This window comes from Strongylocentrotus purpuratus, unplaced genomic scaffold (genome assembly GCF_000002235.5).
Source record: "Strongylocentrotus purpuratus isolate Spur 01 unplaced genomic scaffold, Spur_5.0 spur5_scaffold_5, whole genome shotgun sequence".
NCBI classification, from domain to species: Eukaryota; Metazoa; Echinodermata; class Echinoidea; order Camarodonta; family Strongylocentrotidae; genus Strongylocentrotus; species Strongylocentrotus purpuratus.
Window position 1 is genome coordinate 32,295,110 of NW_022145611.1, and position 27,106 is coordinate 32,322,215.

The following is a 27,106-nucleotide window of genomic DNA, read 5'->3' on the forward strand; positions in this document are numbered from 1 at the left end:
CCGTCCGTACGTCCGTCCGTCCGTCCCGTTTGACCGTTATCACAATATCTCAAGAACCATTTAAGATTTAAACTTAAGACTCGGGAATAGTATTTATCACCATAGGAAGACGATCTGATTAGATTTTGGAGTACGTAGGTCAAAGGTCACAGAGGTCAACTTATGAAATTCCTTGTATTGAGTTTGTTAGCGCGATATCTCAAGAACCATTTGAGATTTAAACTTCAAACTTAAGGATAGTATGTATCACCATAGGAAGACGATCTGATTAGATTTTGGAGCACGTATGTCAAAGGTCAAGGGTCACAGAGGTCAACTTATGAAATTCCATACATTGAGATTGTTATCATGATATCTCAAGAACCACTGGAGATTTAAACTTCAAACTTAGTGATAGTGTGTATCACTATAGGAAAACAATCTGATTACATTTTGGAGCACGTAGGTCAAAGGTCAAGGGTCATAGAGGTCAACTTATGAAATTCCATACATTGAGATTGTTATCATATCTCAAGAACCACTGGAGATGTAAAAACTTCAAACTTAAGGATAGTATGTATCACCATAGGAAAACGATCTGATTAGATTTTGGAGCACGTAGGTCAAAGGTCAAGGGTCACAGAGGTCAACTTATGAAATTCCATACATTGAGATTGTTATCATAATATCTCAAGAACCACTGGAGATTTAAACTTCAAACTTAATGATAGTGTGTATCACCATAGGAAGACAATCTGATTAGATTTTGGAGCACGTAGGTCAAAGGTCAAAGGCCACAGCGCACATTATGAATGCAAAAACAGCTTGTGATCGCGTTATCTCAAGAACCGATTGATGGATTCATGCCAAAATTAGGTCATGTTTGTTACTTGCAGAGCCAATGAACTGAGTAGATTCTTGGTTCATAAGGTCAAAGGTCAAAGGTCATGGGCCCATTATGTATGCAAAAATAGCTTGTGAACGCATTCTCATTAGAACTGACAGATGGATTACTATTCAACTCAGAACATCTTGCAGAGCCAATGAACTGAGTAGATTTTATGGTCATGAGGTCAAAGATCAAAGGGTCATATATGTATATGAGAAATTGCTTGTAATCACAATATTCTGAGAACCTGTCAATGGATTACCATTGAACGTGAATTCAATTTTTTTTTTCTGTTTTGGTTTGTAAAATTGCTCTATAACGGAGGCATCATTTTCGACTGCGCGCAGTCGAATTCCATCTAGTTACATATACAATGAATTAATTTACAATATTTTACTTAAGTTATAATGAGGCTTTTGCAGGATAGTTTAGACTTGGAGCTATTGTATCATATTGTGCTTTGATAGGTCTGATGAAGGATGTTTTGCCCATCAATGATTTCAACACATGTAATCTGGTGGACTAACTCATCTACATTTTTAATCAGTTTCATATGCTGGCAAGTCAATACACAATATTATAATTCATGCTACCCACCATTTATAATGCATCAAAGCAATTGCAAAACCATACTATGTGTAATGTGTACAAAAACTTTCAAGTGATGCCAATTCTTCATTTAGTTATTTTCTGATATATCAGTCTGTAGATGATTTAAGGTAGCCCATGTTCGTATTGTTGAAAAAATGAAAGCATTATTAATGAAAGTCACTAGTACATGGCGATTTCAAGCCTTTTTGTCCCTTCAGTATATCTGAGGATGGTATTAAGCTTAAGCTGATAGCCCTGTTAGAGCAAATCAGACAAAACCATCAGATACATGTTTTATGTCATTTCATGTTCGCAATTCCGAAATACAATACAATAATACTTGATAATGTATGGGAAACAACTTGGACTTGCCCATTAGAATACCCATCACTACTATTTTCTCAAAACAGTGTTTCCATTCAGCTTTGGCCTCATTACACCAAGTACTATCAAGTGCATTCAACTGTGTATACTGTGTGAATGATGAAAATTGTTTCATTGTATAAATCTTTGCCATGTTTTGAATATACATGTAAGTTTAGTGTGACATATTATTTTTACGGCGCATCTCAACTTGGAGTTAGAAAAGAAGTACATACAACTTTTATTTCAGTACTGAAAAAGTGTATTAATTCACCTTTTACGTGCTAATGAGAGAATGGTATGGTGTTGAAAGTAAGACTTTCTTGAATGAAATATATGATATATCTAGATATGTAATATAATAAATACAATTTTAACACAATCTATGGTACATTTTTCTTCCTTCACTTTTTGTATGTTTATCACAAAAAGCTCAGTAGAGTATAAAACTCACCAATAAATCACTAGTTTTTCTTACACTGACATAAATATTATGCACTAAATACTTATAACATTTTCAATGATTATAAAAGAGGGAAATAAGAAAAACTGAAAAACATATCAGTGATGAAAATCTTATTTATCTTTATTTCACAAACATAAACATGGAAAACTTAAACAAAATGAACAATTACACAAAAGAAAAAGAAAACAATAACAACATCAATAAAACTTAATGCCAAAGAGCAAATTCCAAGTAAACACATCCGTTTTTACAAATTATCAAGCACATTGAAATGCTGTCTTATAAACCCATGATTGGACATTTTAAACATCTTCTCTTGAATTGCATTGGTATAAAAGTCAGTTTACAAAGTAATCGAGCTGAGATAGCAATCATAGAGAGAATGCTACAGAGCATTTGCCTTTTAAAAGTACATGTACTAACTAAAGACCTCAATTATGATGGATAAACCAAGTTCCATCGATAATAATAAGATAGGACTCGAACATGCACACACATGCCAGAACCACTCTCCTAGCAAGTTACAGACGGGATGGACTTTCTATGAATACTGTCCCTATCTTCATCAGCCTCAAAGAGGAAAAGCTTTAAACCGAAAGTTAATAGCATGTTGACAGTACATTGAATTGCACCAGAAGAAATTACAATACACAAGATTTAATTTTTAAATAAATGGAACAAAATTAATGAAGCAATGTTGAGTTATGAATGTTAGAAGGCATTTAAAGCCTTCCTCTAAAACTGGAGGCCAGAGCATTTTACATGTATATTGGGGGGGGGGGGGGGGAGGATTTGAGTTAAAATGATTCAATTGAGATTTACGAAGGGGAAGAAGAAAACAAAACTGAAAACCCCTTCCCAAAGGAAAGTTTTGTCGGTGTTTAGTGGAAATCTCAGAGTGAGTTGCAGTATGGGTGTCAACCTTTTTTCAGCAATACTTTTAAAGGATCACATCTTACAGGCTAATTGAGAAGAATACTTCAGAACAGACTGTTGGCCTACTGAAGTCTATTACAGTATTGCTTGGAATAAAGTTGACAGTCTCACACTGTGTCACGCCTGACTGCATGCATTATCCCATAGACCTTGGTGTGACTTGGTGGTAATGTGTCTACTTTATTTCAAGCAATACTGAACAGCATATAAGGCAGAATCAACTTATTTCATATCTAATTTTACCTCAAATACAAAATACTTTTGCCTGCACAATGAAGTCTTTAGCAGATTTGTTTGAAAGACCAAACCTTTTTCAACTCTATAGAGTTCGATATTTTACTCTTTCAGCTCCCATGCAAATCAATATTTTAATACTTATCCAAACTTTTTCAATGACAAAAAGTAGAAAAATAAATTCCCTACAGATCAAGCACATCTGAGTGAATCTAACTCTTGTATGATGTCCATTGTCCAGTTACTCTGAAGAAGTCTATGTCCTGATCCTGTTCTGGTCTGTCCTACTGCTTTTTAGCAATTCTGCAGAATACCTTTACTTTAGTCCATCACCAAACTCTGCAGTTGCTCATGTGTCTTTAAGGTCAGCAATCTCTTTGGTCAAAGCCTTGACAGTTTCTTGTAGGGATGACTGTCTCTGTTTGAGTGCTGCTGAAACATCTGTTCATTCAATTGAGAGGGGGGATGTTAAACACAGCTACCGTTTTATAGTTTATACTTGTTACAATTAAAAGTGATTTCAGGAAATTGATTGAAAATAAAATAGATCCAGAATATCCATTTGGGAATAAAGGAAAAAATAAGAAGATAAAACAATATCTTCAGTTAGTCTTTTTCATTTGAAAATTATATGATCTTGTTGACAATTTTGAATCAAAATCAAAATCAAATACCAATATTCAACAGTAGCATGATCTGCAACAACTCGATATCTGCTATGCATTCTGTATGCACAAGTAGATAAAAACTCATCCAACTTTCTAATGACTCCTGCCCTGATCTGTAATGTTCTTCATTTGATAGTGCAATGCACAATTTCATTCTTAGGAAAATATGAATTTTTACGTATGTTTAGTGAATTGCAATAATTTTTCATGCCAATACTGTCCCTTCTCATTCAAGTACACTACTCACCTTCAAAGTATTCTGGAGAAGTACTCAGCTCTGTGCATATCGCCATGGCATCTTCAATGGGTGACTGGATCCGTTCCTTGTCTGTACCCACATCCACCTTCAGCTGAGACGACGATTTCTTTCTCAAGAGAGCATGTTCGACCTCCTGTAAACATTGTGGATAAAACATGGTGACTTAACTTGTGACATTTAGAGACATCAAACCTGCGACAATGTAAACACATATATTAGGAAAACACTGTTTCTGTTGTATGTTTAGGTGGCAGATCTAAGGTCAGGATTCTCTGGCTGCAGGGATGGGGTGGCACAAGTCAGCTAGGAACTCAGTGTGACAAGAAAAAAATAATGATAATTGATCTAAAGATATAAAAATTTGTTTAACTTTTAAGGAAAACAGATCAGGTGATTTATAAGAATTCTCTAAAATGCAGAAAGATATTGCTGGGAAGGAAGGGGAGGCACCTGTGAAGTCCTGTTAACTTTACATTTCAAAACATCGACCCACATCCCGCAACGTCTTATATCATTGACACATACACATTCACATGGAAACTATCCAGTCTACTCACGCGGCCGATCGCACCGGTCGATTCACACCCGACTCTAACAAAACATAACACCATTATCAAGGTGTGGGGCAGTGCATGTTACCTGTGATAACTTGATGATGCTTTCACTGAGAACTTTTACATTTGTTCTGGATATATTCAACTGACAATGAAGAATAGCATCCTCTTCATTCACTTTATCAAGAGAATGTGAAGAGCTAATTTCTTGATCCGGAATCCTTGTCATTTTCAATACTTCGAAACCAGTGCAGCAGAACTCTTTTTTCCCCCCTCTGGCTAGTCTCTTTCAAATAGCACAGTATCGTTTTTTTGTCAAACGTAAAAAAAAAAAGAAAGACAAAATTCATATTTCACTAGACGTACTGAAAGAGGCGGCGGGGGTGGGGGGGGGGGGGGGAGCAGCGGGGCACAGTGCTCCCACCTTTTCAAATACCCCTAAAGTGCCCCTTTTTACATAGGAAAAGTGCCCCTTACCACCTATGATAAATACCCATATTTAAATCTGAGAGGTGCCATTTTACTTTAACAAGTGCCCTTTTCCTTTGTACAAAGTTCCCTTTTCATATATCTGATGGGTGCCACTTTTTACCTCTGACAATAAATGACTCCTTTTATATTGACACGTGCCCCTTTTTTTTCTTCTAATAATTAAGTGCCTTTTTTCCTTCTGATAAATGCCCCCTGTTTAAATAAGAGCCCCTTCCCCTATTCATAAATGCACCCCTTCCAACTTCTCTGATAAAATGCCTCTATTAAAATCGGAAGCCTTGGCTTCGACAAGTGCCTATTTTTCTTTGGAATAAGTGCTACTTTCTGTTCTCACAAGTGCCCCATTTCATCTCAGCCAAGTGCTTATTACCCCCATCAGGACTGTATATTTTCCTCTTTATAAGATGCAAGTTTTTCGCACTGCGACCTCGCAAATCTTTAAACTTGTAATATTCAGACCATCACACTTGACTGTAAAAAATGATGCTTAAGCAGTATCTTGGATCATGTAAAGAAATAAACAAATATTGAAACCATCCCTGGTAATGTAATCACAATGTAGGGTGTATTTTCGCTTTGAGGTTTCCCTTTGAATGTGCCCTTTTTTCTCCAGAAAGTGCCCTGTTTTGTTGGTGCCCCCCTCTCCCACTTTGAAAGATATGCTCCGCCGCCCTACGTACTGACGTAAATGGTTTTCTAGTGTATAATGCTTAGATCTCTAGGATGTTCAGCAACAATGCAATAATTGAAAATCTACAACCCTGTACATAAATATGGACTATGGATAAATAAGATCTACATTGTAGAGATATAGTTCTAGTTGTCCATGTGTGATCGACATCTACATCTACATATTAAACGAATCAGGAAGTTTAATTAAACTACATATCCGAGTCTTAGACTTTTTTTTAAATTATTGCGTACTTTGTAATTGACATTTTAATGTAATGAAAATAGTATTTTTTGTTTTATTGTACTTAGATCTATGAAGGCTATTAAAGTAATACAATAAATAATACACAACGGCTTTGGTAAAGGCAATGTTCGGAGACTTTCAACCAATCAAAACGACGATTATTGAACTAGCTGTCATATCTCTGCATGATATGTATGCTGTGCATGCATTGCGCTGATGACGTTTTGGGTAGCTTTAGCTATAGATCAGAGACTCCATGATCCATGAATAGCAAGGCCACCACACCAGATTGATTCAGCTTGCTAATTTGAAAAGAAAGAAAGGGATGACGAGATGCGAAAACTAAAGTCGAGAAGATCCCGTTCCAAAGCTGCGACATCATCAAATCCTGGGAATAAAGATGGATCACGGAGCAAGAAATGCTGTGAGAATGTGAAAAAATCGGCGAACTCGAAGACGAAGTCAAGCTCAAAAAACCAAACTAAGAAGCGGGGACCGTCTCCGGACGAGCTGGAGGATAAACGGGAAATGCATCGAATCCATGAGAGGTATAGATCTAGAGTAAACAGTTAATTTAACGAAAAGTATCTGGAGGCACGAAACGTTAGAATATTTCTCCGATCTTAATTTTTAAAGATTTTCATTTGAAGTTAAACAGAAAAAGAGTGTGCCCCAGATAGTAGACTGAATCTTAATCTTACTTGAGTCTTGAGACAGTTCGTATTTGAGCAAGCCAACACCAATGAGTGACCAGCGTCAAAGTTACAATTAGCGCCAAATAAATGAGTGTAAAGAAATTAACGTAACTTACTTTTCGTCTTGGACTTGGGGTAGGCTAGATAGATCTATGATAATAAGTTAAAGTTAAAAGACAGAAACATCTGTCTGCAGGGAGGAGTTAATTGGCACTGTGTGGCACAGGGTGCCTAGATCTATGTCTTTTGATGCACTCTTTCAACAGAGGTCAGAGGGACATTGATCTAGGGCCTATACTAGGCTATAGTATAGGTCTAGGCTAAGCCTATTCCCAAATGAAATGAACCTAAGGCTTAAGCGACTCGTGGGCATAATTAATAGTAAGAGAGTTTCCAAACATGTATGCTTCCACCACAAGTGCAGTGACCATTTTAAGATGACATTTTTTAAAGGAGAAATTTGAAGGCAAAGAAAATTACAAATGTTATTCTATCAAGCCAGCTATGGGGAATAATCACACAAGGCTATGGCGTGATTTTGAGCATTGTAAAAAGCCTTTTGTAGATTTTAACTTGATGATACAGGTGCAGAGATCTTTACTAATTTGATGTTTAAAAGTAGACCCATTACTTTTAAGTATGGTATTTATAATTATTTTTAATTAAAAAAATGCTAATCCCTACTGCCGATTGGTCTTTTTCTTTGACCTTATTCATTGCTTCTTTTTCATTGATCAAACTCCTTAATTTGTGGATGATTGCATATGACAATGACAATTTCCATGTCATTGTGTATGTGTATCTAAGACATTGTCTACCTCTGATTGTAAACTTTCTCTCTCTCTCTCTCTCTCTCTCTATCTTGTGTATAATGAAATTTGCCTCACTCATTCAGGCAAAGACATTACAGCCTGAACCTGGCCATCAGGAAAATAATCAGTGCACTTCCTACTTGTGAACCCAGTGAACCAGAAACAAAGGTAATGAACTAAAGTAAAGCATCAGTTAATGAAGTGAAAGCCGTTAATACCACATTATGTGCCCAAACAGGTTGGTTATCCGAACTGTTGATTTCAAATGGATATCAGTACACATTCCCAAGACGAAAATCCAATTGAATCCCCATTGAATGTCCCCATTGAATCCCAATTGGCAATTTGGAGTAAATGGAAAGTGAAACAATGGGTACCCATTGAAACCAATTGGCAATTGGTCCCCATTGAAACCAACTGGCAATTGGTTTTAATGGGGACCAATTGCCAATTGGTTCCAATGGGGACCAATTGCCAAATGGTCTCAATGGGTACCCATTGTTTCACTTTCCATGTACTCCAAATTGCCAATTGGTATTGAATTGGGATTCAATGGGGATTCAATTGGTAAATCGATCCAGTTAGAAGAACCCGTGATAAATTACTGATACTTCATAATCGATATTGGCAACTGTCCACCAATTAGGTATATTCCAATCTCATTTGCATTAACTTCATCACATAGATCATTTGAAGTGAATTTAAGAGTTACATTTACAGTGACTCAGGCTCGTACACATATGCATGTTGTTTATTGGTTAGTAATCATATAATCAATATATCTATTGCTAAAACGTGAATGTAATTGTAACATGATCAGACAAAATAATCTATTGGTTAATAATTGCCGAAGGAAAATAGAAATCACAAAATTGATGTGCATTGTCATAATTTGCTAAACAAATCATGATAATTTTATTTTTCTGTGACACGTGTAAAGTGATAATGAATATTCATGAGATGCCTAGATTTGTTGGTTTCTATTGGTTTCTGTTGGTTTCTATTGGTCCTATTGTTTTTTATTGGTCTTATTGGTCCTAATGGTTTCTATATTGGTCTAATTGGTTTCTATTTAGCATTGGTCCTATTGATTTCTATTGATTTCTATTGATTTCAATTGGCCCTATTAGACTTTAATGGAATTTCAATTGGTTTCAATTGGACCAATTGAAGTCCAAATTAAGGCCAATTGGTCCAATTGAAACCAATTGGGGACCCATTAAAGTCTAATGGGGCCTAGGCCAATGGGGCAAATGGGTCCAATTTGTCCAATGGGGCCAATCTGGACCAATTGAAACCATCTGAAGTCCTATTAAAGTCCCATTGAAACCTGTTAAAACCTATTGAGACCAATTGGAACCAATTGGAACCAATTGAAACCAATTGAAACCAATTGAAACCAATTGAAACCAATTGAAATTTCAATTGGTGTTCAATTGGTTTCAATGGGATTTTCGTCTTGGGATATTATATTAAACTTGGATATTAAAACTCACCCATCCAAATTTTGGACAAAATTCAGTACAAATTGTCAATTTTTGTTCAAAATGTGACTGAGATGACCATATTGTTGATAGGGGGGGGGGGGGAGCGGGGGGAGGGGATGTGGTAAATTTCAACCCATTTTCTAGCACCTCAGCACATTTTTCAATAGAATAGGCCCATCAAATCTCCTCAGCTGATAAACATGTATAAAAATTACCCCCAGTGACCAAATGATTAAATCTCCTTATCTCCTAGGGTATATAACAATGCCAAAGCTGATATTTTTGTTGACACTTTCCCATAATGCATCACATGTAATCAAGAATTGTTAGAGAAAATAATAGTATATTGATCATTTTGTCTTTCACTTTCCCCCTTCTGAATATTTTTTTTATTTCACAGCACTATGTGTTGAACAAGACGGGTGATTATATTCAGTTCTTAGAAGACAAGATAGCAGATTTATGCTTGGATATGGACATCGATCAAACAAATGATTCTGGAGATCTTTCATTCAGTGCTCCCTTATATACTTTGATAGGTAAGTCTTAAATAGGAGAAAACAAAGTGTCTGACAAGGGTTTTTCCCTAGTTTATGTGTTTTTTACATTAAAAGAAAAATAAAGACTAAACAGACTCTTTAAGGAACATCAGGTTTATTGAAAATATAAAAGAAGAAATAGGATGAGAGTGTTTCCCGCTCAGGTTACCTTTTTAAAATTACAGCTTAAATCAGTTATCATACATTTATAACCGAATGAGAGATTCTACTCAAAGTTAACACCCCTTTACCTCTCAAGTCTCAATACAAGGACTGCTCAATTATGAATTATAATATTTGCAGATAAGGGGTTGACATGGAATGATATAATGTACTGAATATAGCACATGATGGAATCTTGCCTCTTGCTTAAAAATAAATGCTTTATTTTTGCTTCTCTCTATTTTCTATTTTAATACCTATATTTTTGCTTCTTCCTATTTTCTGTTTTATTACCTATATTTTTTTAAAATACAGACGGGTTCCAGAAAGAGATTCCTGCTGACACACCAGTTTCTGTAGAGTCCATACATGAGCTGCTAGCCCGTCTCAACTTCAAGGCAGACAAGTCCTTGACAAGTTTGCCAATCAAGAAGAATACAACCAAGAGCAAAACAAGAGCCATGAAGACAGCACGACATAAGAAGGAGAGCATCCGATATGATGACCTACAGGTGGCGGAGATCAGTAATGAGTGTCTTCAAGATGATGACATGAAAGAAGAAGATGTGGAATCTCTCCTCAGTACAGTGAACACTCAGGACAGTCTGCTAGCAAGCGGCTCCATGAGTGGGATGATCTGCTCTGAGAGTTCCATTGAAACGGATGCCTCCCGGACAAGCCAGATGAACTCGTCTTTTACCAGCTCTAGTTGGGGAACGGGGTCCCTTGACGATGGTTTCAGCAGCAGCAAGACCACTGATCAAGAATCTACACAGGGAAGCTGTGGTTCCAGCTCTAGCCATGATCTGCAGCAAGGGGGAGATTCTCTGGCAGATCTGATCAGATGTGACACAGGGGTGAAATATATCCCAACTCTTTCTGAGGTCAATCAAAAGAGCAGCCACATCCCAAACCAGTGGGGTCAGAGGTCATCCTTGCAACAAGTGGTCCTCCCAGTTCCCGCTATCTCTTCCCACCTGTTGTCTATTCCTTTCATCGACAAGAGAGGACCCATTTCTTTTCTTTGTCATGGCGATGGCAATCAGGCTGATTCTACCACTTTCTTGCCACTACAGCAAGATAATTGTAATTTATCCAGCACCATTGCTCCTACTCCATCCAGTCTCCTTCAGCCATGTCCTGGAAGTGGCGGCACCCAGCAGACTGCCATTCCTATGATCTCTCAAATGCGACCCCTTCCAAACAGCACTGCTCCTGGCTCACCTCCAGCAAAGAACATCCTCAACCAAAACCTCGTCCCTGATCGTGATCCTAACCCAACCTTTGGCTACATAAACTGCACCCTCAGCAATGGCTTAGATGGCAAAGTGGTTGGTCCAAACCCCGGGATGTCCTGTACCAGTGTCCATCCATTTGACGAATATAATCCACAGGCTTCTCTGTTTCAACCGGTGAGGCAAACCGTTGAAATCATCCTAGATGTTGGAGATGATTCAATGGTGTTGAAGTCCCTCCTTGGACAGCAGTCTTCTTCCAAGAGATCTGGGATGGATGGCTTTGAACTATTCATCAAGGTCAATATCAAGAGGTTCAAAGAGTAAGTAACTCCAAAAAAAATTGTTATTTAGAATAGATAAAGATATTCCAGTTCAAACAATCTTTTCAGCATTCTATAATTATGTGAAATTGACTGAAACTGGATAGGATGTTCATATCTTCAGTAGATCTATGCATCCTTGTCATTATAAATAAATCATATAACATGGATAATACCTGACAGTCTTTGAAAATGCATTCTGAAGCTGTTCATGAATTGAAAATTCTTAACACCTTTATTTAAACATATTTGTGGCTTACACCTTTACAAAGAAAATACTGACAACGGTATAAAAGCAGGTGATTTTTAAACATCTTTCTCTTTCTCATTCTCTTTGTTCCATAATCACTTTTTTTAACCTCTCCGTATAGTGAACATTAATTTAAAAATTCTTTCTTAAAGCTGTGTTTTCATAAGTTTGATAATAAAGTGCATCTTTTCTGTATTTTTAGTGGTTGGCCTACATTGAAAAGCAAAGAGATCAACAGACTGATTGGACAAGCATGGAATGAAATACCTGACAATTTCAAACAGCTTTACGGGTAAATAAGGAACCTCGCAGAGATATGCGCAAAACGTGTTTAAATGGATATGTGACCTACCAAAACAAAAATGAAAGTGCTATATACATTTACATTTGTACTAGATTCTATACAGTAAAGCCTCTTTTTTTTGATACCTCATAACTTGAAAATTATTGGACATTATTTCCACTTTGGAACAAGGAAAACATTTATTAATTAAAGTCTTGCTTATAATCTTGGAAATATTCGTCTGATTAGTGTTGTTTACGAAAGACAGTAACTAATTGTAAGCAATCTGAAATAGGTATGTCTTTATAGTTGAGTTCTGAAAGTGGATAACTGGATAACTAGTTGCCAGCAGGCATCACAGCTATATAGTCTAACAAAGCCTGCCGCTGTTCGTAGTCAAAGTCTCAAAAGGATTTAAAAAAAATTTGTATTACCGTATGTCAATTTTTGTCAACCTCGCTGGAGCTAATAGTATACTTTGGGCGATTCTCTGATGGCTTTTTGCCCATATTTCTCTTTCTTGTATCCTAGAAAAAGAGCTTGTGCATGGAACCTTCGGCAAAAGAAGCAAGCTGGCTTTAAGAGTACCCTGTCAGATCGATAAAGGTATTCACCATGACTGTTAAACACTTGAAAATTAGATCTTTTTTCACCAATCAGATGAACAGCTTTAGCAACTGTTGAATACTGCAGGAATAGGGGAACATATCTGTAAAAAGATTGATTGAAGAAAGGAGAAAATCCCAACAAAGACAGAATCAAGAATTTGCATTTCAAACCAGTTTTTGCAGGTTCATTGCTTATAAGGTTAATAAATGTTCAGCAATTTAAAAGTTGTAATTCAACCATTCAAACGTAAGTGTGTATCTTTGTATGATGTTTATCTTCTTACATAAATGAAGTGTTTCAATAGTTTTAAATAAACATCAAGATGTTACTAAAATAATTTGTTATGAAAATCATTCTAGTTTGGAATTGCTTTGCTATTTGTTGAGTTTTTGTATTACACGGTTCAATCAAAGTTACCGGTATCTTTTGACAATTTCTGATACTTCTCAATAATGCATTGATTTAGTTCAAATTTAAGTGAATTTTATATCTTTTCATACTTTTGTATTCATGTTCTTGATCAGTGGTGGCATATTGACCTTAACACTTTGTGATAATTATTTTGATAACTAACAATTAACGTTAATATTCAATCTTCAGTCCGATCTTTATTTTACACATGCAAAGCTCGTCTATGTGGAAATAGTGAAATAATGATTATTAAAGGTGAAGGATTGTTCAACAGATAAGTCTTGAGGCTAAATTCATTTGAATCGAAAATTAGAATATCTGCATTTAGGCTTCATGTAATATAACGGGAAGTCACTGATTTTTCTCAATTGCAATGATCATTAAACCAAATCAATTTATGTTTGGTTCTCCATTATTTGTGTGGGTGTGAATAGTATGGTCATATAAAAAACAATCAAATCTGAAAAGTACTTTGAAATGAAAGCATGTAGCATTCATTTGCTGAAGTATTATTAATTTGTGAAGTAATATTACTTCACAGACTGTATGTGTGGAAATCTCATTTCTTCAAGTAGTTTAATCAGAGTAAAAACCTTAATACTCATTTTTCAACTAAATTCTAAAATCAATACAAGTAATGCAAAGTTATTTTCTTTGTATATCACACCCAAGTTCATACATTTCTCATATGTACATGTATTTTGTACTATCAACTATTATGTGTGGACAACTTTTATTTCCAGATATAACGACTGGATACAAAAGTCACTTCAGTAGTATTGCATGTTGCATGTTTCATGTTAGCATATCCACTATCTTATTGAATTCAACTGAATATTTCTATTGGATTTCATTGAATTTCAGTCATTGTATATTTGTATATATGATATTCAAGTCTAAATGTTTGCCATGTAAATGTGTTGATATTTTTTTATATTTTACATTTACAAAAGAACTATAGAAGTATGAGTATCAAAACATTTTAATTTAAGTGAATTTTCCAATGTTCAGTAGTTGATATTGTTAAACTAAACTTTTAAAACCTCTAATGCTAAAGAAAAAACGTGCATTTACCTGTAATAACTAAAGTAGACAAATATGAGTGCATCCCTGACTCAATATCATATCTCACATAGATGTGGTTTTTGTAAAATTACATTCCATGCATTTTCTTTCCAATTTCAAGGGCAAAACTGTTGATGCGAGAGATGTTGATGTGAGACATGTATTTGTGTAGATGATTGGTTTAACAAAACGTCAGGTGAAATGTAGAACATATCTATTCAATTTGTATGATAAACTTTTTGAAGAAGAGAAGAATTAAAGCAGTTGTATAGTTTGCAATGTTTATAAGATCATCTTCTGATCATTTCGAACATCAAAGCAGCAGTTAGTACACATATTGTTTAAAAACTCAGTCATGCTTGAATAAAACATTGCATCATGCAAAGACTTAAATTTATCTTACTGTTCGGTTTCTTTATTACAAAAATGAGCTGTCATACAATATTTTGTCATCCATAAAATCACAATTACATACATTCAACTGTTCAGATGATATTTCATCCTTCAATTTTTACATAGGATACTCCCTATCATACATATGAAATATCAAAGTTATACAAAAATATAGCATCAGTCTCTTGTTTTATCTTGTACATTTGCAAGCTATCAAATATAACAAAGCACTTAATCAGCACCAATGAATATGTTGTAAAATAGAAACACACACTTCTGTATGGTACATACAAATTGATATACATTCAAGCATGACATAACTGGTGGGTATTAACAAATATACACCATATACATCACAATTCGTACATTGTTAACAAAATATAATATACAAAATATTTGAAAAAGTCATGTCTACAGTAAAAATTAGTTCTCAACTGACTTGCAGATAAAAAAATTAATCATTTTGAAGAACATTATAATTTTAAGTTGATCTCGTAGGTTGTCATTTTAAAACGAATACAGCTAGTTAACATGGCAAGTGTTTTTTGGGTTAAATACTGTCTTTGAGTTGCATTTTGATGATATGATTATTGTGTTGTTGCAGCACTTCACCTGGCTAGGTGTATTTAAAAATCAAAAAGAAAGAAAGAAAGAAATTGAAATTTGCACATTAACAAGGGGAGAGTATCCAAAACATGTTGAATTTCATAGCAATCAATGTTCAATATGTCACAGAAATGAATGATCGCATACATTCTATTACCTATAAAAACTTATAAGTTACCAATATCTATTATGATATGTTTCCCCTTCCCCTTAAATTCATCCTTCACAGAAACAAGTACACAAGCCTATAGGAGATAAATTGTAATAAGATAGAGAAAATACAGTTGTGGCTTTCCAAATGCAAGGTATAATAACGATTTGGTTGATAAATACTTTGACTGTCGCCTTGTCCTAGCATCTAAACATATCACTCATGATAAGGAACAAGAAGTAGAATGGCAAGAAATGATCAGTGATTATGGAGATGTTGACATGTGATGGAAATATGTCTAAATGCAATAAATTAACTACTAAAAAAAGGGGACGGATTTGATGTAATGCTCAGCAATATTATTTCTTTGGAAGAAGAAATTAAGCAGCAGCTGATGAAGTCCAGTTGTAAACCTTGCAATACAGTGGAAACTCTTTATAAAGAGCTTTGATATAACAAGATATCTGATATAGCAAGTTAATTTTGCTGGTCCAAGTTCTATAATTTCTTGTTTAGATCTTTTGTCTAGTGATAATTCTTTAAAATATTGTATAAACGTGTATCTTTTCCACTCTACACACATATCCTAGTGTAGGTACAGAATATATTTCACACTTGAGTTTATTTTCTCTACCAATCCTCTGCAAGTTATGTGCTGTGCTTTTGATACAAATACAGGCACAAAGTGATTAATAAATACAACATAAACAAGATTGTATCTCATGTACTGATAAGCAAAGGCAACACGGAAGAACTACATCAATTCAATACAATCAAGATATTTCAAACTGGACTGAAAGCAAAAATGACAACTTGCACACTCAAAATTATCTTACGTTAATCCTGGAAACTGATGGTCGTAAACTGACTGTATTACAGTATTACAATACCCAAGATGGGGCATGGCAAAAATGCAACTGTTACAATACCAGCAAAAATAAACAGCATACACCTCCCCATTCATATCAAGTTGTAAGACTCATTCAGATATGATATGTTATTGTTAACCCATGGCAGTTATTTTAAGACAGAAGTGTACGGTAATATGCTTCATATTCCTGCATCTTGTACATACGTCACTGAATATGTGTAGGACCTTTATTGCGCGCAGTATAGCCATTCATTTACATACAGGTATTTTTTTGTAAACGCCTCGGTTTACTGCTTCATACCCGAACCAGCCTAATAGAAATACAAGTATTTAAGAAATTACTTAAAAGCTGCACAATACTTATACTTAACCACCGACAGTTTGTGTAATACCATAAACATTGCACAATTTGGGGCATAGTCAAGGAAAAAATAACAACCCTGTTAATCAAACAGAGTTCAATAATGCATGTGTGAACATGACTCAAATTATGGGGGAAATGTCATGTATCCCTAATAAATAAAATGGTTTCAAAATTCATTAAATTGATTGTGCTCATTTAGAATTAAAGAGGGGTATTCTACTACTGAAGGAGAAAAATATTTGGTGAAATTCAATTTTCTAAGATGTGTAGGTGTAAGAAGTGCTTTGATTTTACACAATTTATGGATGAAAGGCAAGAATTAGAATTGATTCTCGTGTCAGAGCCTAAACACAACAATTGGAAATAAAATACAAAGCTTCCACAAAACCTTTATACAAAAATAGTTTCCCAAACCTCATAATTCTTTACATCAATATTACCAAAGCCTCTTTAAAAACATTACGATAAAAAGTAATACTGTAATGTCCATATTTTAATCACATGGTCCAATTGTTCTAGTACATTTGAAGACAAAACATAGCACCATTTAGTAGCAAAATAACAGACATGATTTACTCTGTTGCCCATAAAGTTGGAATAATTTGTCTTCACTTCTTTTCATGAAATGATTGTGACAATATGATTTATTCTTGCTAAAGTTTACATTTTCTCAGAACTTTATCAATATATAGAGAGTCATGGAGGTTGACCAATAAAGTTTTGAGAAGATATAAGCTTTATTTCAATCATTTTATTGAAACAGATATAGAAAGATTATTCCAACTTTATGGGCAAATATATATTCACCAGCTTCTTTTTCGTTTAATAGTCATATTCCTTGACTACATATACATGCAATAACTACATGATTCAATCTGTCATCATTTGGTGAAGTCAGGAACAGGATGCAAAAACTAAACATTGCACAGTGGAGAAAGTCCAAAGGAAGACATCAAATTTAAGGAGAAAGAAGGAGTTTGCGTCGGCTATCAGCAAAATTTTCCATTAAAAAACTTCCAGGAACTATTCACTCAGGCTAAATCGGGGACCTTTGTTCGGCATCAAATATCTAGCAACTATACAAATAAAGTTAATTCATTTATGCTGTTTCAGAACAAAAGAATAAGACATCAAAAGAAAAGGTTTTTTTTTTTTCCTTCTATAAGAAAAAGAAGCTGGAGAATAATTTGACCTATTTCAACAAAAAAAAAAATTAAAAAAAATCTACTCTCGTCATCCACACCCACACGGGTCCCCACATTGTCTTCTATGATGCCATCTGCTACGTATTTCATCTGGAGATAATTCTGCAGATACATACATCGATGACAAACATGTATTGTCACAATGCCACCTTGGGTCGTCATGGTAATTTGGTTGAAGTGCAGCTAACCATATACCCAAGGATACATCTTCTCCTTGAAATTTAAAAAGATTTCTGTGCAAGGGAAAAGTAAAGAAAATGAAAATTAACAGTTAACAGAGAGCCGTTGGTAAAAAAACATTACACCATGAGCATTTTCCATATCCTATGTCTGTAAAAAAAAATATAACATTTTAAATTTTTTTTGGAGGGAGGGAGGGAGGGGGGAGGAGGAGGGGTTTCATCATTGCAGAAATAATACATCAAAGACACATGTCAAAGTGTTAAAAATAGGTTTCAAATGAAAAGAAGAAAAATATCTGTAAAAATGCACAAAGGACAATATCATATCTGGCCCTTTGCAAGATTTAGTTTAATCTGCCATAGAAGTGGCAGATAATAATAAATAAAATGAAATAGAAATAAAATGCCAATTACCTTGAATTAGCGGCTATCCACTGAAATAGATCCCTGGTCATCATACTGCCTGATCCACAGGCAAACGATGGATAGACAGGTGACTGGTAGTCATGCTCCGCCCACTTCCCATGATGCTCCACAGACCAGCCGAATCGAAACTGACCCCACCACAGTTTAGATGTTGGGTACTCATCAATTACAAAGTTCTGCATACACAAGATTAAAGTCAAGAATTTGGTAACTAATATAATAAAAAAAAATTAAACCCACAAGTCAGGTATCTAATTATTGAAATATAAGCTACACATTCACAGCTGACATATACTGACTGATAAATAAGCAACATATTCAAGCTGACATTTACTGACTGATATACAATTTAAAGCCAAACTGAACCCATATCTTCACAATATTTGGGGAATAGCTTTTATAATTATGGATCATCCTAAGAAATATTGTAAAAGAAAAAATGGTGCTCTCAAAAGATTGATTGTTCAGAAGGAAATAATATAATCGTATTAAATACTTATTCTGGTTCATTTACATACCTCATGAGTACAATGGTAGTGCATATTATATATTTCTTTCTCAGTTTTTCTTGTCAATGTCATTTATGCTGATCAGAAGACCAGTTTACTATATTTGCCGATATGAATTGTAGCAACATTGGGTACGCTTTCCGGTCTGTAATATGTATATGTTAGTAAATATGAACAATAAGAGGTACTGACCTGCATAATATGATCCAGATTCATGTATACATCATCATCAGTCTTGATTACATACTGGATATTGCTTGATTGCACCACCCTGTCAAAATTATGAATATCATTGGGAGAAAAACACACACAATTAGTTACAGATCTTTGCAGAAAGAGATACATGCTAACTCTTGGCAGTTTACACTGCCCCCCTCCCCCCAACAAAATATTTCTGAACAATCTACAATCCACTTGCAAATTTAAAAAAAAATAAAAAGACATACCGGTATAGAATTTTCATTATTCATAATTAATTAATTCATATTTTGACTTGAAGTTTTACGTCAGTTAGTTTGTAGAACCTCAAAATTATTCATTACTAATGACAGATGACATTTTGAGCATAAAAAGCTGAATTAGCATACTGAGATTGAAATTAAAGTTTTAGATTGCTTATCACAATGTGAATAGACTTTTTGGTCTATGAAAATATTCCCAAACTGTAAAGAATTTACTAAATCACAAACACTTACAATTTCTTAATTGCTATGAAAAAGTGAAGAAAAAAAATAGAAAGAATCTTACCACTCATAAAATTGCAGCATTTTTGCAGGAATATTTCTATAAGTATCTACAACATCCAGAAGGAGTATATCGTTCTGATTCTCAGCCTCTTCTTGAAGGGCTTTCGTCTCGTTCACGATCTTGGAATGCCATTTTGAAGACTGTTCCTCACTCACGTTCATCCATACAGAGAGCTTGTCAGGTTCTGTCAGGAAGATTTAATTAGTAAAAGTTTATGAATTTAAAGTTTCGCTTCAATAAAATGACAGCAATCGGCAACAGAATATAATCAATTAATTTCATTTCAAGTACACCTAGTCCTATGTACATTTAACATGAATACTTGGGTTTTGCTCACAAATGTCTCAGACATAGGTTACAATGAACAGAATACAATATAATCACAATTGAAGTATTGAAGGTAAAGACCAGTTATGGTCATGCGATTGCATTGTGAAAGAAACGTTGTGGAATCGATCAGAAAAGGTTGATTATCTAGCATCTAGCATCTGCAAGGTTCTGGAATCATCAAAATGATAAGAAATTTGGCCCATTCTTCGTAAAATTACAAGCACTATACACAGAAAGATGTATATGGGACTACCCTATATCTCTCACAGACCATGAGAGAAACAAATTTACCAAATATATGAATTAGTAGGCCCTTTCCCGGCAAATTTTTTATCATCATGTATTAGTCAAAACATATTCTTTCACATGATTGGTAATGAGAGCTTCCATTTCATTTTTTGAAATTGGGGCGTTTCCAATACTGGTCTTTACCTTTAATACTGTTGAAGAAGAACTAAAACTGCAGAATGTTACCGAACTGATGTGTATTGAGGGGAGACACAGATAAAGAAAAAATGTCTGAATAAATGGCATTCATATCAGCACTACGAACATGATGATACTAGGCAAACGGCGATGATTACAGGTGGACACAACAGCCATTTACTCTTTCCATCACAAAGTGGGAGGAGGGGTAGGGCACAGATGAAAACTTAAGACTTTATAACTGGATTCCTAAAAGAAAGAAGTATACAGGTAAGATACACCAGTGTTCTTACCATGAATGTTGTAGATGAAGTTTCCTGACACCAAAGCTTCTGTACCTCTATCTAATTTCTCAACCTTCTCTGGAAAGTCTGAATTATCTTCACTATATCTGCTATACTGGATAGGCAAAAAACACATTAAAAGGATAAGATTAATAATTTCAGTATGTTTTATCATAAAACTATGTCTGCAAATTATTCCAACATTGTTTCAATACTCATTGCTTTCAACATTAAACGTTAATGCTACAAAACATAAATATTCTTTGAATTCAAAGGTACAAGGTGCCACAAATTGTTATTATACCCTGTAGACATATATGGAAAGAATAGAGTATGCTAAGCATGTTGTTTTCATTTACATAGAGGGTTGCATCAAATAACTTTATCGTTATTTTTGTACTTTAAAGAAAACAAGAAAAATGCACCTGAATTTTTTTTTTTTTTTTTTTTTTTTAAATGAGATGGGACTTCAATTTAAACAGAAAAACAGTACTATAGCAGGCTACAAGCACAGAGTATTCATTTATCATTTCAACAATTTATATTATTTCTGTAGCTTAAACCAACTTTTCTTCAGTGAAGAATTGCAGTAAAGGACCTATTGAATTGTCCTTCTACAGCGCAGATAATCCAGTTCACTGTCAAGGTTTAGCGCCTGAAAACTTGGTTCCATACCAAATAATGGGCATGAATCAAATTGTTACCTGCTGGAGTTCTATGACACCTCCCCCATTATTAGTGTCATCTTTGCTGAGGTAGAGTGTTGTGGAAGGATCATCTTTATTGAAACTGTTAACGACTATTGTCCCTTCAAAGCCCTGTGCGGAAATGAGAAACATGTATGTCAGGAATCTGTAGCAATCCATTGTGGTACGGCAAACATTACATTACGTCTCCTTGTTTCTATGTCATCTCATATTTATTACCCTAGCTACATAATTTGTACTGCAATAACAAACATTGTGATTGAGCGTACATGCAATTTAATTACACAATGTAATCAAAACACTAAATTTGTGTAGTTCAAAAAAGTTTTATGCTGCAATGACTGTCTGTTACCAGTTCAAAAAAGTTACAAATGATTACATTTCTAGTTTTCTAGTTTTCTAGAATATCTCATCTGGAATATAAAAATCATGCATAATCAGCAAAGGTAGGCTGCAAAGGAGCACAATCAAAATTGAAGTTCATGGCATGATCATTCCAGATATAAAGAACATCACTGTAGATATATTCACTTACCTTTGGAAGAAGATAAGGCTCTACTGCCCTGAATCTATAACCTTCTATGAAAACACCAGGTTGCTCTGGACTAAAACGAGCACTCACTACCTTCTCCTGTTTACAAAGAAAATGTAGATAAAAAATACTCAATTCATCATCCCATCTCTTTCTCTGAAGTAAGCTAAGAACCTAATTTCTAAAGGTAATCTATCGGACTATATTAACTTGTTTGGGTATAGAAATGGAAAGTGCGAGATAGAGCTCTCAATATGACATACCATAAATCTTTAAATCAGTCTGGAAATTTGTATTCAGAAGACACAGGACTTACTGCATAAGAATTTTGCAATTAAACACAAGTCCAAAAGTCCAGCACAACTTGTTTTGGCTTCAAATTTGATTGCTGAAACACTTAGTGTGTAATATTCATATTTGAACAAAGATGCATTTAATCTAGTGCTGTAAGTCAGACGCTATGTTCGTGTTCGGTTCGGTTCGGCAGAGTTCGGCAATTTTTCACCCGAACTTGGTTCGGTTCGGGATTCAGTAATATAATAGCAAGCAGCATTATAGCCACAGCGGTCGGCACTGGGCTTCCGACCAGCACGAAGTTCACATTAAAAAACTGCTCTAAACGTAATTATTTGTGAAGAAAAGTACTACTTACATTCGTATTTCCGTCTTGAATCGTGTTTTATTTTCAATTTTAAAAGAATCATGTTTTCAATTTGTCAATAAATGATATTTTTTAAAGATTTTCTGAGACAGTTGTTGTCTAATGTTAGAGTCATGAAAGCTGCCATCTTGAATAGCAAATCAGGCTCGTCATTAACTGTTTTTTACAAGTTTTTATTTTCAATAGGAAAAATATAAAATCCCTATTTTTCCTGAACAAATAAATACCATACTATAATATATATTTATTTCATTATTTATATTGCGAAATTTGTCCAATATTGTTACAATTAAAATATTATTTTTTTGTTGAATGGGCTTGAGCTGAACATGTTTTGATCACGCACATGTATCTTTGTTTATGGTTTGCGATCGCGACGTAGCGTGGTCAGGATTTGGGATTTAAATGGCGCCAGTGAAGTCGCGCCTACCACTGGATAGGCATAAATCACAAAGGCGAAAAATGGGAAAAAAGTAAATATAAAATGAGCTATCATGACATGAAAATTAGGTACAAAATGACAAGTTTATTAACTTGCAAAAACGTTTACATTTTTCTGCCGAACATCCGAACCAGGCCTTTGTGTTCGGTTCGGTTCGGTTCGGTTCGGAAGTGCCATGTTCGGCGAACTTCCGTTCGGTTCGGCGTTTCGGCTACAGCACTAATTTAATCATAACAACGGCACTTCCTTACAGAAATTTTAGTGTACTTTAATGGTTAAATAATGTTGAGAAAATGAGGAATGAATTGTCTTAAAAAGACTTAAAAAGGTAAAAAAACAAGTGATCATCATATCAACATGAAACTCATTACAAGCACATAAATTCTGACCTGCCTCCAAGTATCAAAGAGGGACACTGTAAGAGGATGTTTGATGCCGTCAGCAGATGAATCAAAGACACCAAGCTTGTGAAGGATGATTGGATAATGAACCTTTCAAAACAAAAACATATACACAAGACAAGAGGTTTAATTTACAGGCATCTTTCAAATAACCTACAAAGTGAAATGAAACTAAAAAATATATACATTATTAATTACATCCGTAATATCATTCTTCCTTATTTTCCTATAATAATGTACATTAGTTAGAGATTTCTTTATTGAAATGTAAATACAATGTTCAAGTATAAAAAAAAACCCTCACAACTCTCCTCTTATAAGTTAAATCAAATACATCCACAGTAAAATCAAAGCAAAAGAAGGTTTCAAAAATCAATTCACACCAATTGAGTATTGAAGATCAATCAGTAATGGGCATTTGTTCTTGTGTACAATAGTATACAATGGTCAAATATTAGTATCTTTTTTTTTACTTTATTCAATTCGCACTTTCTCTGAATTTCTAAGACGAATCACTGCCTTATTCAAAGTGAACATTCAATCATGGGTTCTCACCTTGAAATCAAAGCCTATTGGACCTGAAGTCAGCCTGAATATCCCTGTATCATTCGCTACTGTCATGGCTACAATATCCTTGGGCTTTCCTAAAGAGATTCAAAGAAAAAATGTTGCAAGTAAAAGATCTCATGTCCAAGAGGGCATGCTATATATAAATGTACATCTTGTACTGAGACAGTGATTGATAGCGGTAAATTTTCAATTAATTCAAAATTATAATCATCAACTTTTTCTAACTGTATATTTACAGCAGATTTCAACAAATGTATGATAAAATGAAAGATTTCTTAACATTTCATATTGATATGATGAATCCTTAGAATGGGCTGTGGCATTACAGTATATAGGAGGGCTATAAGAAAAAAGAAAAACAAATCCCACCTTTTTTGGAAAATTTAGATGACCAACTGTTGAGAAGCAGAAGGGCATTACGTCTGTGTTAAAGTACTTGACTAACGCCCTTCTGGCTCTCAGCTGACAATGTCTGATCTTAATAAAAGGTAGTGTACTTATCATAGATCAATCCTATGTTTCTTTACCTGTTTTAGAAATGTTGAGTGGAGTACATGAGTATGGATCTCTTCTGTATTCAGGTGGCAAGTGGCAAGAGTGGTTACCAACCACAAATTTGCTGCAAATCCTAAAATTGTTAACACAAAATAAAAAGGAGGTGTTAAAGAAGTAAGTGATATAATTGAATACCTGATATCAGTGTAAAACGTGGTCATTGACAAAGGACCTAGAACAGAAGCTTGTAACTACTCAACGAGCTATGGAGCGAAAGATGTCGCATTTATCTCTGCGAGACAAAATCTATCACAAAGTCATACGCCAGAAAACAAAGGTCAAAGACATCATGGAGAAAGTAAGAGAATCAAAGTGGAGATGGGCTGGGCACGTAGCAAGACTTCAGAACAATAGATGGACAAATCGTTTAACAGAATGGCAACCAAGGATGGGAAAAAGAAGAAGAGGAAGGCAGAAGAGAAGATGGAGATATGACCTAACATCATACATGGGAACGGCCGCTTGGACTAGGACAGCTAGAGACAGAAAAGAATGGAAATGTTATGAGGAGTGCTTTGTCCAACGTCTGGATAAACTATAGCCTGATAGATAGATAGATAGTGTAAGACTAATTAATCTACTGCTAGATATCAGTTTTCTGTTGCTGTAATGATTTACACAATGATAAGATATTATTAACCTAACATATTCACTGATTTGTCAAATCACACTAGCTTCTATATTCACTGATCTATGCATTTTGATCCTGAAATACAATATGATAGCAATTTGCAAAAAAAAAGGATGCAAAATGAAAAGTGTAGATTCAACATATATGTTTTAAACTTCACCTGAATAATTTAATGCAACCTCTTGATTTCAGTGGACACCCAGGAAAACAAGCAATGTTTACTGCTTGGGCTCGAAATTACTCTAATATTATGAATCAATTGATAATATATATACAACTTTGTCAAGACCAACCAAAGTTGCTATTTCGGTTTAAACTTACCTTTTCTTCCACTTGGGATGAGTGTGAATATACCCCAGCCAGGTCTCACGAATGGCCTTTCTGTGCTCAAAATGGTCCCTTGCAGATAATATCCCAATGAATATGTCACACTTTGTCTGATGATTGTGTTTTCCTGATGCAATTCAATAGAAAAATAAGGCAGGATAGAAAGATACATTTATTAACATTATTTTCTTTTAAAATTGTTTATGAAGTACTACACTTTTTATATTTTTATAATTTTAAGAAACAATTATTTAAAAGAGATAGATTAATGATGAAGTTCAATTATTATTACTTGTTTATTTAAGTCTGGTTACTTTTTCAAAACCCATGTTAGAGAGTTTTAACCCACATTCTTCTATAGATAACCAGAGAGATTGTACCTGTAATCTATGCTTTCCTCTTGTTATTACAAAAGGTAATAAAAGACTAAAAAAAATTAAAAAGTTCATCGTAAACAAAAGGGATCAAATCTCAGCATTTCACACAAAAGTTTAGCACCTTAAATATTGCTAATTCCTCTTTAGATTTTTTCTTGTAAAGCTAAAAGTATCTGCAATAGAATTTAGAAATAGATCTAGAGTGAAAAAAAAGATCTAGACTAATAAAAAACTTACGAATAGATCTAGACCCTATAACTTAAGTCATAAGACATCGCTGGTTTTTTTTTCTGACAAGTAAGTCCTTTGATCGCAATCCTTCCACTAATCTCACATTGTCAGTGTCATTCATGAGAAAGGTAACTACTCATTCATCCACTCCCCACAACCGTCACTCATCAGCGATAGCCGATACTGTGAGAACATCGAGAATTTATGTTTTTTGACAAGATTAAAAATGTCAGTGTTTTTTCTGACATGTCATTTCGTTCATTACACTAACCTCACAAACACAACTAAAAAACAGTACCACACTTCCGTGGCGATTGGCATTTTGAGAAAGGTAACCACTCATTCATTCATTCACCCCAAACAACCAACAGACCAAACTAACGTCACGTCACTCTTGAGATTCTGCGAGAAATGAAGAATAGGTCTACAAATTGGCAACTAATTTGCATCTAGAATTCTAGATGAGATTTTTTTTGGCTGCACGTAAATATGTGCATGAATACATTATACTGAACGAATACCTACTTCAAGGCTGCAGCTGCACTCTAGAACTTGCATAGAATTAAAACAGTTTTAAGTGCAATTATAGTTACCAGCACACACAAATGTGCATATGTGGGACCGAATTCAGTGCTGACGTGGACGATCACACATTCATTCGGCACCGAATTGAATGAAAAATGAAGGATAATTACCTGCATTTCCACTACGAGATCGACGTCGATTGTACATGCTCTCTTCATTGACAACTATAACTGCTAAGGCAACTCCAATTGCTACTAAAACAGATGGCCAACCTGCCATTTTCAGCCTTTTTCATGTGTATTCTTGTGATAAATAAATTGACATGCAGTGGGATGGGCGCAGACATTTTCCCTGACGAGGCATTTATCCGAGGGGCGCGCGCTAGCTATCTGTGAGGTCACCTGATACTGCAGCTGTGTTGATGTTGTTGCACAA

At 34.8% G+C, this 27,106-nt stretch overlaps 3 protein-coding genes across 3 annotated transcripts; 1 reads left to right on the forward strand and 2 right to left on the reverse strand.

Annotated features, from left to right (window-relative positions):
- Positions 1–3,050: 3,050 nt before the first annotated feature.
- LOC588384 lies at positions 3,051–5,228 on the reverse strand. The gene is made up of 3 exons (XM_795410.5): positions 5,025–5,228; positions 4,374–4,518; positions 3,051–3,899 (listed from the first exon to the last, which is right to left on the reverse strand). The coding sequence occupies exons 1-3, from the start codon at positions 5,166–5,168 to the stop codon at positions 3,808–3,810; spliced, it is 381 nt and encodes a 126-aa protein (XP_800503.1). The 5' UTR covers positions 5,169–5,228; the 3' UTR covers positions 3,051–3,807.
- A 1,407-nt stretch (positions 5,229–6,635) lies between these two features.
- Positions 6,636–14,539, forward strand: LOC100893131. The gene is made up of 6 exons (XM_030998357.1): positions 6,636–6,895; positions 7,938–8,022; positions 9,742–9,880; positions 10,358–11,600; positions 12,053–12,142; positions 12,665–14,539. The coding sequence occupies exons 1-6, from the start codon at positions 6,681–6,683 to the stop codon at positions 12,735–12,737; spliced, it is 1,845 nt and encodes a 614-aa protein (XP_030854217.1). The 5' UTR covers positions 6,636–6,680; the 3' UTR covers positions 12,738–14,539.
- Positions 14,540–14,609: 70 nt separating this feature from the next.
- LOC100893207 (UDP-GalNAc:beta-1,3-N-acetylgalactosaminyltransferase 2) lies at positions 14,610–27,068 on the reverse strand. The gene is made up of 12 exons (XM_030998358.1): positions 26,842–27,068; positions 25,533–25,665; positions 24,553–24,653; positions 24,011–24,099; positions 23,444–23,545; positions 21,955–22,050; positions 21,417–21,530; positions 20,722–20,827; positions 19,673–19,856; positions 19,118–19,196; positions 18,405–18,592; positions 14,610–18,041 (listed from the first exon to the last, which is right to left on the reverse strand). Exons 1-12 carry the CDS (start codon positions 26,948–26,950, stop codon positions 17,837–17,839), a joined length of 1,506 nt encoding a protein of 501 aa, XP_030854218.1. The 5' UTR covers positions 26,951–27,068; the 3' UTR covers positions 14,610–17,836.
- Between the last annotated feature and the right edge of the window lie 38 nt (positions 27,069–27,106).